At 39.5% G+C, this 16,623-nt stretch overlaps 1 protein-coding gene across 1 annotated transcript; it reads left to right on the forward strand.

Moving 5' to 3' along the window:
• Positions 1-6,502: 6,502 nt before the first annotated feature.
• On the forward strand, positions 6,503-7,327 carry LOC133708328 (uncharacterized). Its single transcript, XM_062133794.1, has 2 exons — positions 6,503-6,667; positions 6,782-7,327. Exons 1-2 carry the CDS (start codon positions 6,614-6,616, stop codon positions 7,250-7,252), a joined length of 525 nt encoding a protein of 174 aa, XP_061989778.1. The 5' UTR covers positions 6,503-6,613; the 3' UTR covers positions 7,253-7,327.
• Positions 7,328-16,623: the final 9,296 nt, after the last annotated feature.

Raw genomic sequence — 16,623 nt, forward strand, 5'->3', positions numbered from 1 at the left:
TGTCCGGCCGTGGCATCAACCAGTTGATCAATCCGTGGTAGGGGAAAGCAGTCTTTGGGGCAGACACTGTTTAATTTCGTGAAGTCGACGCATATGCGCTATTTGCCATTTGCTTTCTTGACCATGACTACATTGGATATCCATTGTGGGTAATTGGTTTCGCGGATGAAACCAATATCCCGGAGTTTGGTGATCTTTGCCTGGATGGCCTGATATTTCTATTCATTGAATGCTCTACGCTTTTTCTTGACCAGGAGTGCTGATGGCTTGATGCACAACTTATGACATATGATATCTGGGGAAATCTCTGGCATGTCCACGTAAGACCATGCAAAGACCTTGGAGTATTCCTTCAACAATTTGACTAAGTCAGCCTGGACTTTAGGGTCTAATTGTGCTCCGATGTGTACTGTCCACTCGGGGTGCTCATCCGAGATTGGAACATTGACAAAAGTTGCTTCGTGGTCCAATATTGACTGGCTTTGAGTTTTGTCGTGTAGATCTTCTGACTTATTTGTTGGTTTGGGGAGGTCAGATACTGACAGTATCTTCATCCGGGCCCACGATCGGGCCAGGGTTGTGAAAAAACATTCTCGCATTATTTGTTGAATTCCCCGGGTAGTGCATGTTCCACCGGGGGTGGGGAATTTTAGGAGTAGCATGAATCCAAAGATGATGACCCTCATTCTGTTCAAGGCTGGGCGGTCCAGGATGGCATTGTAGAAACTGGGCAGTCTACAACTATGAAGTCAGCGTATACTTCTACGGACCGAGACCCTGACCTAGTCTCAGACTCATAGAGTCAGAGCCTAAAGGTTGGGTTGTGTCCCTGGAGAAGCTGAGCAAGGGCTCGTGATCCTGGATTAATCTACTGCTTGGTCGCTGAAGCTGCCTGTATGCATTGCTGAAGATCACATTGACGGCAGATCCATTGTCAATGAGGACTCGGCCAACTTTCCATTTATCAATTATCACATTAATCAAGAATGGTTCGTCGTCATAGAGTTGGATACCCTTTTCTTCTTCCTCGAAAAACGTAATGGGTTCCTAACTGATTTTATGGGTTTTAAGTGGCCGGTCATATTGGATACTAGCGACCTCTCGCCAATTGTATCTTCTAGAGAACCTCCGCTGGGCCTGAGCAGAAGTAGTGAGGACCAGAGCGCCACCTTCGATCACATTAATTCGTCCTCTGTGCGTTGCCGGTGTCTCCGCCTGCTGAACCTTGAACTATTGGCGCTTGCCTTCATGGAATAAAGATTCAATCATGTCCTTGAGCGCGATGCATCTGTTTGTCTCGTGGCCATCATCCTTATGGTACTTGCACAATTTCCTGGTGTTTCTTAGCTTACCTTGCTTCACATATTTTTTAGGTGGTGGTCGGGGTATTTCCGCCTTGCATTGGTCGTAAATATCTTCATATGTTGTATTGATGATGATGAATACCTCGTATTTGGGTGCTGGTGGCTTTAGGCACTCATCCTTGCACTTGTTGTTGTGTTGGGTCTTGCCTTCCTGATGGTACTTGTCACGCGGACGCTTATCGTAATGATTGTCATGCTTGTCTTACTGCCATCCTCGTTTCTTGCTGCTTTCCAGATCGGAAGTATGATCGGACTCTATCCATGCGACCTGCGTAGCCCGGAGGGGAGGGGGAGGGTTGTCACCGTATGTGTTGTACTCTGCCTTGGAGTGTATGATGGCCCTCTCCATGAGTTCATCATAGGTGAATACGTGGTTTCCGCATTCATGTGGTAGAAGATGTTGCCCTTCTGCAAGCCTGTTTGAAGATGATTGCTGCTACTCCCTTATCCAAATTTTTAACCTATGATGTCGCCTTCCACCAACGTGTTACATATGAGCAGAGAGTTTTGTTGTCTGCTTGGAATATCTTGAATAATTGGCCTGAGTCTTGAAAGCCATATGCCATTAACTCGAAATGTGGGAGAAAAGGCGTCTTTTAATTGCCGGAAAGAATTGATTGAACCAGGGGGAAGCTCATAGAACCATCTCATGGCTTCTCCAGATAGAGTCTCTTGGAATAGGTTACAGATGACCGCGTCATCGTGATACTTTCCCCGGATGGCTGATTTGAAGTACTCCAGATGAGTGTATGGGTTTGTGTTTCCAGCATAAGCTGCTATCTTCATAGGTTTAGGCGCTGGGACACCGACAGATTGCAAGATCCACTGAGTTAATGGTCCTGGAAGTCTGGTGAATTATGATATGTCTCTAGGAAGCTGTGGCGATGCCTCGGCTTGACTCACTCGCTCCTTCAGGTTCTGGAGTCGCTGAAGAAGTAGTGTGGTTTGAGCATTTGCCGTCCGAGTTGGCTTTCCGTGATGGGAGTGTATTGTCTCTTCAGAATCCACCACTTGCTCACTCCTGTCCACTCTTTTGAGCGCAGGGGAAGGGGGGACTTCCTTTGGGTTGAGTGAGCAACCGAGGTGAATGATCTTCCGTCGGGATTGGTGTTGTGACTGAGCGCTATCGACGGGGTGAGCAGTAGTCTTTTCCTTGCGTTGTAAGCTATTGTGCTTCTCTAATAGCTCGTTGTAACGATTGTTTGCCTCCATCCGCTCTGGAAGCAGTTGATTGATGTCCTCTCGCATCTGTTCCAACTTGTGGGTGAGGTCCATAGACGAGGCCTCTGATGGCTTGCTTCTGCCAAATGCTAGAGGGTTTGGGTGGATCTCTTGATCCTCCAGAGTGATGAAGAGCCTGTGTGGAGGTTTGGCGTTTCATTGTCTGGAGGAGGGGGGAAGGTGTGAGAGCCAGAATGTTTGTGAGGCATAAAGCACACTGGCCTTTTGTCCAGAATCGCACAAACGGCACCAAATGTTTGTACGTGAATCCGGACAGGGGTATCTGAGCGGAATGAAACCGTAATCTGACTCGCGCTAGACTCCTCCTTGTGAACCTGTAACCAAAAGAGATCGTTAGGAGGAAGTCCGGATGGCTCTGAACTTCTCTCCTTCGATGCCTAAGTTAGACATGAGTAAAGCGGAAGCTAATCTCAGGTTATGAGGAGAGTGTTTGTCAGAATGAATGGTTACCCGGAGCTTGAGGTGAGGTGCATGCTGGGACCCGCGCCAGCTGTCGCCTAGTAAACTGCTAGCTGTACACGTATGCTTTGGTTATGATCGCATGAGCACAACCATTAATCACTGATCCCGTGGACCCACCAACATGGATAACTACATGAATTTTAATTTAGTTAAATTTTGCAACAAACATTATACATGCATATAAATATTGAATCTAATTTTGCTCCACGTACAAAATAAAGAATCCAACAATTATCTCAATGGCTGAAATTTTGATCATATATATATATATATATATATATATATATATATTACAGAATGAATATTAACCAAACTTTTTAATTGGATAACAAGTTGTTTGTTCATATTTGGAATAACACAGTAGTCAACGCATGTTTGTTCTAGTAATGAGGATGTAAATATATGTGTAGCCCTTGATGTCAATATTTTGATCATACTTGGAATATTTGATCAACTTTTGTTCTAGCTATCTAGTTTTTTTTTTTTTTTTGAAAGAAGCTATCTAGTTTTTATGACAAGGTATATGTTAAAATCAGAGTATATAGATGACAAGTTTGTACTAAATTATTTGTTTAAACCAAATTTTGATGTTTGGTTACCAATGCAATGTATAACCAAATTTTGATGTTTGGTTAAAGACGGTGCATGACCTTATAATTACAAACAATCTTCTTTCATATATAAATAGGGATTTACATATGCATGCGGGATTAGTAAGTAAATTAATGCAGAACTCTACGAATCCACTTTATGCTATTAGTTTCTTCCAATCTCTCATATTTTATATATATATAATTGAAGTTGAAAATTGTTGAATTCAATCCATAGGTGCTTGAAATTGTTTTGTAGCATCTTTTCAATCTAAAGATGTGCTAATGTACGTCCTTTATATTCAAGTCATATAGATTTTTTTTTTTTTTTTTAGAGGAAGGAAGTCAGCCCTTTATTAATAGCAAAAGCTTACATCAATGAAATATCAGCTACAATAGCAGCTTGAAGAAAAAACGGAGTAGAAAAAAAGAAAAACTCTTAGGGTTCATCACATGCATGGGCAGCCAAAGTATGAGCTACCATATTAGCAGCCCTGCCCTTGTACGTAATAATTAAGTCTGTATTGGCTGCTAAAACCGTAGCCATGCAAGTCTTCATAAATCCTATCCAAAATCGACATGTTAATCCCACCATGCATGACCAGTTGACGCTGTACGCCTAAAGCATCAGTCTCCACGACTGCCGAGTGAATCTCACTACAAGAGAAAATAGCAAAAGCGAGGAATTTCATTGTGACAACCTAAAATTCGTCGCAAAAACTTGGCAAATACGAGGAAATTTCAGTTGTCGCACATGATCCCATCGGCGACAACCAATTGGTCGCATAAAGTAGGAATTTGCAAGAAATTGACAGTTGTCGCCCATATGACATTATGCGACACCCAATTCCTCGCAAAATATCAATTAAGCGACAATTTCTACCAATTGTCGGTTAATGTTTATGTGACAACTTTAACTTCCTCGCAAAAGATTAATTAGGCGACGATTTCTGTGAATTGTCGCTTAATGTTTATGTGATAACTAGATTTCTGTCACTGAATACTGATTTAGTGACCACTTCTGTGAGTTGTCGGTTAATGATTATGTTTCATTGTTATCTGTCAAAACCAAAACTTATCTTTTCTTCCATATCTTCCCGTTCTTCTCTCCGCTCACAGAAATCTTCGTACGCCATCCTTCCTATTCTTCTATCGAACAAGCGGGAAAATTAGGCGGGATTTTGAGAGTGAAGGCGGGATTTTGAGAGAAAAGAGAGGAGTCCTAATTAGGACTCTTCCTAACCCAAAAGAGATGGACGGCAATATAAAAGGGAATCGGCTCTGTTCATCACAACATCAACTTCGACTCTTTCTATGCAATCTTCATTTTGAAGGGTCTGTTGCAAATTGCCTAAGTATATATCTTTTTATTTTTTTTCTTTTAAGGTGTTTTCTTGATTTGACTTTTGGTTTTTTTCTTTTGTCGAATTGCAGATTACAGGTGTTCTTCGTTCAATTTTCGGGGTATGTTTCTGGGTTATTGGTTGAATTTTTCTGGGCAAATGGCTTGTTGTACTTTAATGTATAATTTTCATAGAGTTGGATATCATATTTGTAATCTTGATGTTCTATTGAAATTCTGAAAGAAAGTTTTGTTCAATAGCAAGATAAACTTCGGTAACAAATAAATATACTGATTCTAGGGTCTCATAGACTAAGAGTTGCTAGCCTTCCTTTTACTATTTGCCTATTTGGCTATGGTTTGTAGAATAGTGCGGAAGATATAAAACCTATACTCTCTGTTCCAATTGCTCAAGGATTTGGTCTTTTATGAATTTTTTGTTCCAAATTTTGGGTGGTTCTCATTTTCGATCCGTTACGTACCAGGGTAAAGTATCTCTGTTTTTCAAGTTTCATATTCCTTGTTATGAGTGTTCTTCTCCTTTAATGACTTGGTTGGTATTTTTGTCTTTCTTTTCTGTGGAATTGCAGATTGAAGGTGTTTAGGACCAAACACATCCACCAAAACGGTATATTCTCTATCTTATTTTCTGATTTGGATCTACCTAAGTCTCTTATTTTTCGATTTGGCAGCTTCTTGATGTTCTATTTCTTGCTATATACTATGTTTTAGTAATCACAATATCTCATTGATCCTTTTGTTTTGATATCGGACTTACTGTTTTTAATCACAAGCCCCAGTAAATGTATGTCGATTATACAGCCCCAGTTAATGTTTTTAGTCTAAAGCTCAGAAATAGTGGCAGAAAGCCCCAGTTAATGTTTTTAATTAATGTTTTTAATCTAAAGCTCAAAACTAGTGGCAGAAAGCCCCAGTGTATATATGTCGATTAAGTTAATGCTACAGCCCCAAAAATATATATAGTTTAGTATAAGTCCCCAGTCCTCTATAGCTACTTCTCTCATCTAAGTTACTGTTTTCAATTGTGTGGACTCGTGCACATGCACTTGTTTTTGTATTTTTACTCTTTTTTGTTATGTGTTGTAGATGTCCTCTCAATCTCTGCAACTTGGTCCAGGAAAAATGATACGGAAGCCTGCTACTGCAACAACAAGACCATCCAAGTCAGCTTCTCAGCTACCATCACAACCAGCACTGAGAGCAACTTCTTATGCAGCACCCACAACAACTGAACTGCAATTTGAAGAGCCACAACTTCTTTTCAAAATATTTTTATTGTTGAATGTTTTTTTAAAAGAAATAATATTACAGTTTTATGCTTTGATTAAAAATTTTAGAGTACATAATTAACCTCACAATATTTATAAAGGATAAATGCAAGAAGAATTCAACTAGCCGAAAGAGACAAAGGAGTACGCATCGTGGTGGAGCTATGCCTTTCAATATTCAACATGCTTTGAGGACAGCCAAGGTAAATTTAATGAGTTTCAAGTGAGTTAATTAAAATGTTATCTTGAATAATTGTTAATTTGGGAGATTTTTTTAAATTGCAGGAGGGTAATCCTTTGTCTTTCATAGACAATTGGGCAGCTATGTATCAAGATTCAAATAGCAATTGGGTTAGTGATGCTGCACGTGATAAATATGTAAGTATTGTTATCAATTTTGTTAAAGTCGTATTAGTTTTGGGAAAATAATTACTATTTAAATATATAAGTAAATAACATATTTATTTTTGTTTTTATATTTTATTTTTGTAGGATCGACTGAAAAATAAGAGAGAAGAGCATAAGGAGAAACTAACCCTGGAGGCACCAGAGGGTACTCCACCAGAATCTGTACAAGTTACTGCGCGTGATGAGATTCCAATCATGGCTGAAGAGTGTGGAAGGAAGGGAAAAAGAGTTCGTGGTTTAGGCTCGTTTCCTGGCATGGAGCTTCCAACTGTTACATCTTCAACAGCTGTGAGTTCTGAGATGAACGTAATGCAAGATAAAGTGAAGAAGCTTGAATCAACTGTGGACACTATGCGGTCACAAAATGCACAGCTAATGACAATGTTGAAGAAGTTCATGATGAATAGCCAAGGTTGCTTTGCTGATACAGAAAACATTGACATGAATATCGTAGTACCCAACAGTGAAGAAGATGATGTCTTTGGAAGAGATGAAGACGGTGTCCAAAACAATGGAGATAATTCTGAAACAGAGGATTTGGAGGAAGATTTGTGATTCATAGTTATTTTTAGTAATTTTTGGATTAGGATTTAGCTAGTCTAGCTTGGCAAACAATTTTTCTTTTTATTAGCTATTATTATTTTTGGGTAGAATTTTGTAAACTCTATTTGATTTATGATTTAATAAATCTTTTATTATTATTAATAAATTATTTTTTTAAATATTCAAATTATTTTGAAATTTTTAAATAAATAATTATTAAATGAGACAAACAATCCAGCCTCATTTAAAGTCATTTGCAACAAACAATGATTCTTTTGCATATGTTGCAAATCATTATATGCAACATTATATGCGATCTTGCCTATTATTTTTTTCAACAAATATTTAATCTTGCATTTTATATTTTCACCAACTATGCTAATTTGACATATCTTTATAAAGATATTGGTGACAATCCAGAGTTGTCGTAAAAAGACTAAATTTCTCGCTTAATTAAATATGCGACACATTTGGGTTGTCGCAACCAGTTGTCGCGTAATGTGTTTTACTGATTGTCAAAAGCGACGAAATAACAGGGTTGTCGTTTTTTCAATATGCAACGCAATAAGTTCCTCGACGAAATTATAGGAGACAAATAAGAAGCCTCACATATAATTTTCTACAACAAATGCATATGTGTCACATATTAATATATGCAACAAAAATGAAACCTCGCAGTTACTTTTTGCAACAAAAAAAAGTCCCGCATATAAATTTTTGATCAAATATATAAGCCTTGCAGACGGAATATGCAACGTAAACGAGGTCTCGTATATTAGAAATTGTAACAAACATAAAGTCTCGCTTATAGCATTCTGTAACGCACTGACTTGTCTCGCAATATGTCATACGCGAGGAACGAATTGCGTCGCTTATTGAAAATGCAACAAACATCCAAGCCCTGCATATGGAATATGCGACGTAAACGAAGTCTCATATATTAAAAATAGCAACAAATATAAAGTCTCGCATATAGTTTTTAGTAACACACTTGTGTGTCTCACAATTTGTTATATGCGAGGAACCAAATGCGTCGCATATTGAAAAAGCGACAACCGTGTAATTTCGTCGCTTTTGACAATCAGTAAAACACATAAGGCGACAACTGGTTGCGACAACCCAAAGTCGTCGCATTTTTAATTCAGCGAGAAATTTAGACTTTTTACGACAACTTTTGGTTGTCGCCGATGACGTTTTCTCTTGTAGTGTCTCTTGCTGCAAAAGAAAGGATTCAAGTCATATAGATATGACTAGAACAACACGATTTTTGTATGAGAATTCCTGGGTTAAAACTGAATTAGAGCATACCAAAAAAAAAAAAACAAAAAGAAAGAAAGAAAAAAAGGCAAGATAGAGAAGTAAAAAAAAAAGATAGAGAAGTAGATGATAGATATTGCAGGAACCACCATTAGAATTACAGGGGTCCACTAATATGTTTTGTATCAATACAAATCATTGCTAGTATAAATCTGAAAAAGTGCATTATGTTAATAATTAATATTGCTTTGGACCGAACTTCAACTAATTAAATCGAGCGTGTAATGTGGTGATTAAGCTGAAGAATATGTATTAAGTACGTACCATTCAAAAGAGCATAAGTTATATCAATTTTTCAAATAGATAAGAGTTCTAAATCGATATTTATAATTTCAATTTATGACATGTTGGTAATTTATAATTCTAATATTGTAAAGTTCATGAATTTAATTCTCACTGACATATTCAAGAATTTGGTGGGCTAAGAATCTAAATAAAGAGAAGAAAAAAACAGTTCTTAATAGATAGCTAGCGGGCTGATTGACTAGTATCTGTGTTAATTACTGGTATATATTAAGAAAATAGGGCATAGCCAGAAGACTCCACTAAAATCTCTGTGTAAAAACCACCAAATAGAGAATGGTGCACAGCCAAATTGGGAGTAACCTTAGAATGCATTTAACTTCTTCCACTTGTGTAATTGGGCATAGACACCATGGGTTGTGGAGACCCTGCTTATGCTGCCATGTCCAGGAACTTGAACCCATGGGTGTAGAGGATCTTTCGATCGATTGCCGTTCATGGAAGACTCCTTTCTCTCCTCTGTGTATAGTTCCTCTCCACCTGATGGCATCTCTACCTTGCCTTTTTTCACAACAGCAACTAAGACTTGGCAAAACCTTGCAAGAGGGTTGCCATTTGGTTTGAAGTGCCTATACCTAGGAGTTGCTATAAGAAACAAGACCAATGCTGCCAATTGTCCAATTTTCTAAATCTTTTGGTATGGATTAAATCATGAATGGGATTAAAACATGTAGGGAAAAAGAAAAAAAATATATAAAGAAGCTTGGGAAAAAAAAAATATTAAAAGATTAAAAGATGAATTGACGAAAATACCCTTCAAAATATAATAGCTGGCAGCCTCCGTAATAGAGCTAACGGCTCCAGGTACCAAACTTCGATTGGGGTCAGAACCTTAGATACCGTTATAATATTTTCTAAATGTGAGGTACGAAAGTTTAGAATGACCCAAACGTCAAATATGGTACGGATGATTTTCCTGATAATATATGACTTCTAACTTCCGATTCAAGACACTTTGCCGTGCTCGCTCTATTCCTTTATGTTTAAGGCACTCTAGGTTTGTCAAAAGTATAAACTGCCCTCTATCGCATCGATAATTAATTTTCTCTTAGCGAGTAACCTGCAATGTCGTGTTGTGTTCGTGTATCAAACTATTTGATAATATAACGTAGATACATGTCAAATTATTTCAACATCGTTACTTTTATATTTAGATCCTCCCATTAGTGTTCTGGTCCCTTGTGCATGTAGGAAGAAGATAAGCCCAGTAAAATCTAGATAACTAAATTAGTGTGGGTTAATTAATTAAAACGTTAATGATGCATGCATTTGCAGGGTTGAGCTCTCCTAGATACTCGTTTAATAGAAAAGCTTTGCTCTCCTCAGTGCTACAACGTACAGTTGCCCAAACGTGGTCAACCTTTACTTCATTAATCACCAGCTGGTGAAGGTATGAATTAGGCCACCTAAAATTTGCTTGCTAATTGACGCATCAGTAAGTCAAAAGAGGTCTGGTACTTAGTAATCTTAACTTATTCTATGGGCATTTTTTGGTCAGAAGGGTGTTTAACTTTTGACCAAAATTATGCAATGTGCAAGCTAGGCGCAAATGAACGTAGAAAAATGTCTCAGATCCGCAGCTTTGGCACGGGACCAAGAAACCCAGTGCCAGTAAAGGTTGGTAGCAGAAGGACCTACTCGAGTATGATATTAGTTGCTATGCCTATGATATCAGTAGTGGTTTTCATATAACAAATAAAATCCAATGCGGAAATATAGAGAAGCCTAAACGTAGATTAGATGGACCGGTTATAGACTCTGTTACCTCTGGCTGCTATATATGTGTGTTTAACCAATTATTACAAACTTCACAGAGTTAACAATTTGCTAGTGACAAGTGACTAGCTATCATTAATTACACCTTGTTAGGACTTAGGAGTAATAACAATTATAACTAACATAATTAGTTAAATAGATGCGGCTTGGGTGAGTTAACCAATGAGAGCTCTACCTCATGCGATTTGCATCACCGGTACGCCTTTAATAATAGTTTTCATTAGTTTATTTGTTCCAATATCTAATTAAGTTTTATATTTCGATTTATATATTTTTTTTTTCTTTAATTTTTTAAAAGATGATCAAATTGTTTCACTCCTGCCCCTATGGTGACTCGAACTCATGACTTCGTACATAGGCAGTGGGTGTTCTAACAACTGAGCTAACACCACTTCGTCAATTTTCAATTTATATTTCGATTTATATTATTAACAAATTGAATGATGCATTTATATACATGTAATATTATACTCGAATAAAGGATGGTTATTTCATTATTGTTATCTACATATATATGTCAGTAGCTCAGTACAAAAATATGGCCAGACAATAGCATTCTTTAAATGTGACCATATGATCACATCGTCTAAATGTGACCGTTCAATAATCATGCACATCTAAGAAACTATGCCATTTGTTGTTAATATATGTTAGCTTTTTCTTTATTTTTATTGAAAGATGAACTTAATTGATGAAATATTCAGAATACAACTCAAATGAATCAAAGTTAAGATGTGATATGGTCGAGACTTTGTCCTAGTAAAATCCAATGGGATTGAAACCAGACAAATAATATAGTGTTTTAGTTTAGGCAACTATAAAGTTTAGACACGAGTTTAATATTCTTTTTAAAAAGCTGATTTTTGCAATACACATAATTTTTTTTCTTTCTGTTTTGATCACCATGTACTATCTTTTATGCAATTTAATTTGGTAAAAAAAAAAAAAAAATCATTTTTAGACATAGATCTAGCTAGCTTAACGTAAAGTCTACATATACAACCTAGTTTCTGATTGATCAAGTGAGAATCATATACAACCTAGTTTGTGCTTCAACTTTCAAATCGAGTATCAGTGGCGTAATCAAAAATTTACTTCTATGAGAGCGAACTTGAACTGTAATAGCTAGCCTAAGGGCAACTCCAACCTTGGGGTTCAAAACCAGATTTGGGAGAATTATAGGACATCTCATCTCCAACCATGGTTTTTAGGGGGTGTTGGTCCTAAATTTATAGGACTTGGGCTCATCCCAAGTCTCAAATATGAGACTTTTCCAAGACCAAGACTCGGCATTGTAGCTGTGGGGCCAGCAATTGGGCTGTCTCAGCCCAACCGAAGAAGAAACACGCCTGGAGCAAGGAGTGAAGGAGACGCGCGCGCCAGGGGAAGTGAGGAAGAGCACGCGCGACTATGTGCTGGAGAGAGAGATTCAGACTGACTTTGTCTGGTCTACTGGGGCCCGCCTGCTGCGTTTTGTCCCCTGCCGACCGTTGGAACCCCCAATGGTCATTAAATGGATGGTTCTGATCAGTCCATTTTGAATATGGACGGTCAGATGTGGGTTTTTTTTTTTACTGGAATTGATATATTTTCAATTTGAGGTAAAAAAAACCGATCAATGGCTCTTATTAAATCAAGAGTTATTAATTCCATTTTGTTCCAAAAAAAATTTAAAAAAAAAAAACCAGAAAATTGAGGGAAAATAATATACCCGTTGGAACAGTAAATTGTATGAACATATTTTTAATATAATATTCATCAAAATTATACTCATATTATATTTTAGTCAAGAATAGTGAAAATAGCACCCCTATATAGCACCTCATTGTTGGAGATGAGAATTGAGTCCTATATGAATAGTGCAACAAGGGGCTGCTAAAATGAGAATAGCACCCCCAAATAGAGCCAATTGTTGGAGTTGCCCTAAATGATAGGCGAAAATTGTAAAACTATAATTTAAAGATAAAATTTTACCATTAGATTTAATTTTCACGAGAAACTATAAGTAAGATCTGCAATATGAGTAAAAATATGTATAAGAACCTCAATTACGTGGGTGCTTCAGGCCATTAGGCTGAGTACCTTGAAGGAAGAGAAAGATTGTTGAGCAGTTGAGCAATGTACATAGATGATTCCCGATCCCATTGAATTGTTTGGTTACAAAGAAGCTTTTCTTCGGCAAGTATATGCCTCTCACAACTATGAGCTAATGAGCATGTTTACGTTGGGGTTAATTACTAGTGGAAGACAAAAACAAAAATTACTGCATAACTTTGCCCATTTTTACTAGGGCTAGGCACGGGTCGGGACGGGCTGAAATTGTTGTAATCCCGAAGCCCGTCCCGGAAGTAAAGTTCGGTACGGGCCGGGACGGTTTAGGCAGTTTTGAGAATTGATCCCGACAGGCCCGAACCCAATCGGAATCGGGCCGGGACCGGGACCAATCCGGGACAGTCCCAAAAAAAAAAAAAGAGGGAGGTTTCCAGTTTCCTGAGTTTGCAGGATCTTTTAATTAAAAAAAAATTTGATCGTGCATCTTCCCAGACCGACTTCTTGGCTCTAGCCATGAATTACAGCCAACTAAACAAAAATAAAGCAAGCAAAACTAGCAATCTAGCATCACTGATATAGAAAGGTATAAGCTATCGAAATCCAAATACAACTCAAAGATCAAATTTTACAAACCCGTTCTCAACTTTTACAAACCTAGATCTCAAGAAAAGGAAAAGAATTAAATTACCCTGCATATACCATTTCTTTCACAGAACATGCACAAATTGACAAAACCCAGATCTTAAAAAAGATCATTAAAATCGATGGGGACAAATCTGGGAGGCCATCCTTGTGGGTGGTGCGATGAATGTTGTGCCACCGAGGTCGACTAGAGATGGTGGTGGGCCGAGGATGCCGAAGGTGCAGTGGTGTGGTAGTGATGTCTAGAGTGCAGAGACTACTTGAAAAAGAGAGGCTCAATAAAGGTTGAGGGAGAGAGAGAGCCAGAGAAGGGATGAACATGGAGGAGAGAGAAAGATATATAAGAAAGAAAAGAAAGTGGAATAAAGGATGAGGGAGAGAGAGCCAGAGAAGGGATAAACATGGAGGGGAGAGAGAGAGAAAGATAAGAAAGTGGAATAAAGGGTGAGGGAGAGAGACCCTAAAACAGAAAGGGGATGAACGCGGAGGGGGAGGAGAGAGAGGTAAGAAAGAGAATAAGTGGGAGCCTGGGAGGGATAAATATATAAATTAGGGCTGGCTGTGGTACGGTTGCCGGCGTTTTTGTCGTCAGCCGAATACCGACCGAAACTCTTCGGTTTCACCAAATGTGATGCCGCAGCCGTGCCGGAGCTTTCGGTTACCGCTTTCAACGGTTGGTTTTGGCCGGTATTTGAAAATTCCGATCGTCGGAATTTGGAGAACTGCTGAGATAAAATCCGGCGAAGGAGATGAGGATTGCAGTATGAGGAGGAAGAAGAAACAGAAAGAAGGAAGAGTACAGAGGTGGAAGAATAGAGAAAAGAAGAAAAATGATGAGAAAATGGAGGAAGAAGAACAAGAATGAAGAATATGAGAAGAACAAAAGTCAGAAATGAGAGAGACAGAGAGAGAGAGTCTGCAGAAAGAGAAAAAAAACAGAGGGGGAAGACTGAGAAAGAATGAAGAAGAGAGAGAATCATACTTGTCTCAAAGTAGAAGACAAGAAAGACTGAAAGAGTTTTTAATTTTCTGTTTTCTGTTTTCTGTTTTCTGATTCAAGTATATATTTTTATTTATGCGCAACCATTAACATGCAAGCTGGTGGCCTAGTGGTAAGTGGCTCGAGTTTGTAGCAAGAGTGGCAACGGTTCGATACTTGGCAGGCGCAAGAGGGTAGTGTTTTTTGGAATTAAACCCAGAAATATCTACCTCGGCTGGTTCGGTATTACCGAACCTATGCAATTGGCTGTACCACTACCGAGCCGAAAACGTTGCTCCGGTACGGTAGTACCGTACCGCACCTCCGGCTACCACTTTCGTCGGCGCCGATGGAGGCGGTTCGGCCGGTTTCCGGCTGGTTTCGGCAGGTCCGGCATTTTTAGCCACCCCTAATATAAATATATACACTTCGGGACGGGCCGGGCCTTTACAGGATTCCAACGAGCCGAACCGAAGCCCGTCCCGTTTAAACGGAACGGGTCGGGACGGGCCCAAATAGTGAAATTTGAAATTTCTATACCGTTCCGTCCCGCCAACTTTCGGTACGGGCCTGGGTCGGGTTCGGTATTCCGGTTTCAGGTGCCCAGCCCTAATTTTTACGTGATCCTATTCCACTTTACCACATAGAGTAGATCATAGAAAAGAAAATAAATGTTTCCTTGACAAGATAAATAAATAATTAAAAAGTTGAATTGCAGTTAGATTTAGGCATTTAGCCCACAACCCATTTTAATTCGAGTAGATACTTAGTTCTACCCGTGATTTTTTTTTTTTTTTAATAGAAGGTGATTGTTATTCAATAACCAACAGCCAAATGGCCATAGCTTACAAAGGTTACACAAGAACTCCGTCAATAAAATTTGGTAAAACCTATCCAAGCTAGAGCAAACTAATTAAAATCATTGGGAAGCTAACAATTAAGCAAGCCTATCCAAGAATGACTAAGCTTCGCCTCATACGGAAAGAAATCATTCAACTAGCTCTCACATGTCAATCACGCAATTGTGGTACAAGCAAGAAACTAGAAACGTCATAGAAACTTGTCGAGTTGGAGCTTATATCCGAACCTGCATTATTACCTTCAATTTTCTTGGCCAAAGTATGCTTGCAAGGACGACCTTTTTTCTTTGGAGCTGGCCCCAAAGAAATCGGGACCTCCACCAATTCACCCAGCTGAAACTCCCGAGGTATAATCGCTAAACTCGGCTTGCACTGCTTCCTCTTCACACCCAAAGCTACCTTTGAATGTTTTTCAATAGAAACAGGCCCAGCAGTAAAGCCCTGCATGTTGTCCCCATCAGAATTACGGCTTGGCCCAACAAGCTGCAGCTCTGGCCTAGTTAACCCAGCCAACCCAGCGGTCAACCCTAATTCAAAATTAGGGTTTCCCGCTGAGATTTTCGGAAGAGCCAGTGATGCACTTGCAACAGCCGCCGATCCCAAGCCCACCTCCATAGCCGCCTCAACCCCTTCCAGCACCGTTAGCCCCTTCAACGCCACATGGGACATCCCCAACCCTCCGACCGCCTCCACAGAAGTCGGCAAACTCGGCGTCGAACTCAACCCAGCTCGTTCTGAACCTTCGCAGCCCGACAATGCCAGCGACAACGCCTCCATCTCCTATCACAAATACTTCCTCCATGCCCAAAGAAACCACACGCTGCACAGAAACCATGACATTTCTAGTACTACAGCTCAACCGTCACCGAGACAGCTGGTGAAAACTCGAACACCTGTCTTGCCCAAATCCTCCGACGAACATCTTGAATCACCCGGATCCTCTGAACCGGGTCCTTTCGCTGCACCGCCCCCTAATCAACTAGAATGAAGGTCCCCAACGCCCATCTGATCAAAGTTAGAGCCTTCTCATTGCGCATAGCGATGCACAAACCCTTTACCGCCACCCATACCTCAAGTAGGTGCAGCAGAGCCGCCTTGAGAGTAGAAATGCCGTCATAGTTGGCCAACAGCAACATGGAATTGTTGTAGAACCATGGACCCCCCCTGAGAGAATCTAATTCTTCACATCTCGATCCTTGAATTGGAAGACTAAGATGTCCTCCTTCTCTGTTGGATCAAAATCCTCTCCCTTAACCCCCACACGTTGGAGATCGCTGTCGAGAAAGACAGGATCACCACCGCCGGCCACAAAGGTAGAAAAACGAATTGTGAATTGCATCTTCTCCTCCAAGAAGGCTCACAAAAGCCTCCTTATAAGGTGCAGGAGGAGCCACCATCACTGCGCAAGCTCGATCAGTTCAGACGGCTAGGGCAAAGAAACCCTAGCATAGCAA

This window comes from Rosa rugosa, chromosome 5, assembly GCF_958449725.1.
Source record: "Rosa rugosa chromosome 5, drRosRugo1.1, whole genome shotgun sequence".
Classification (NCBI taxonomy): domain Eukaryota; kingdom Viridiplantae; phylum Streptophyta; class Magnoliopsida; order Rosales; family Rosaceae; genus Rosa; species Rosa rugosa.

Coding starts and splice junctions, on each gene's coding strand:
- LOC133708328 (XM_062133794.1), top strand. CDS start 6,614: ATGTATCAAGATTCAAATAGCAATTGGGTTAGTGATGCTGCACGTGAT. Junction 6,668..6,781: donor ATGCTGCACGTGATAAATAT/GTAAGTATTGTT, acceptor TTATTTTTGTAG/GATCGACTGAAAAATAAGAG.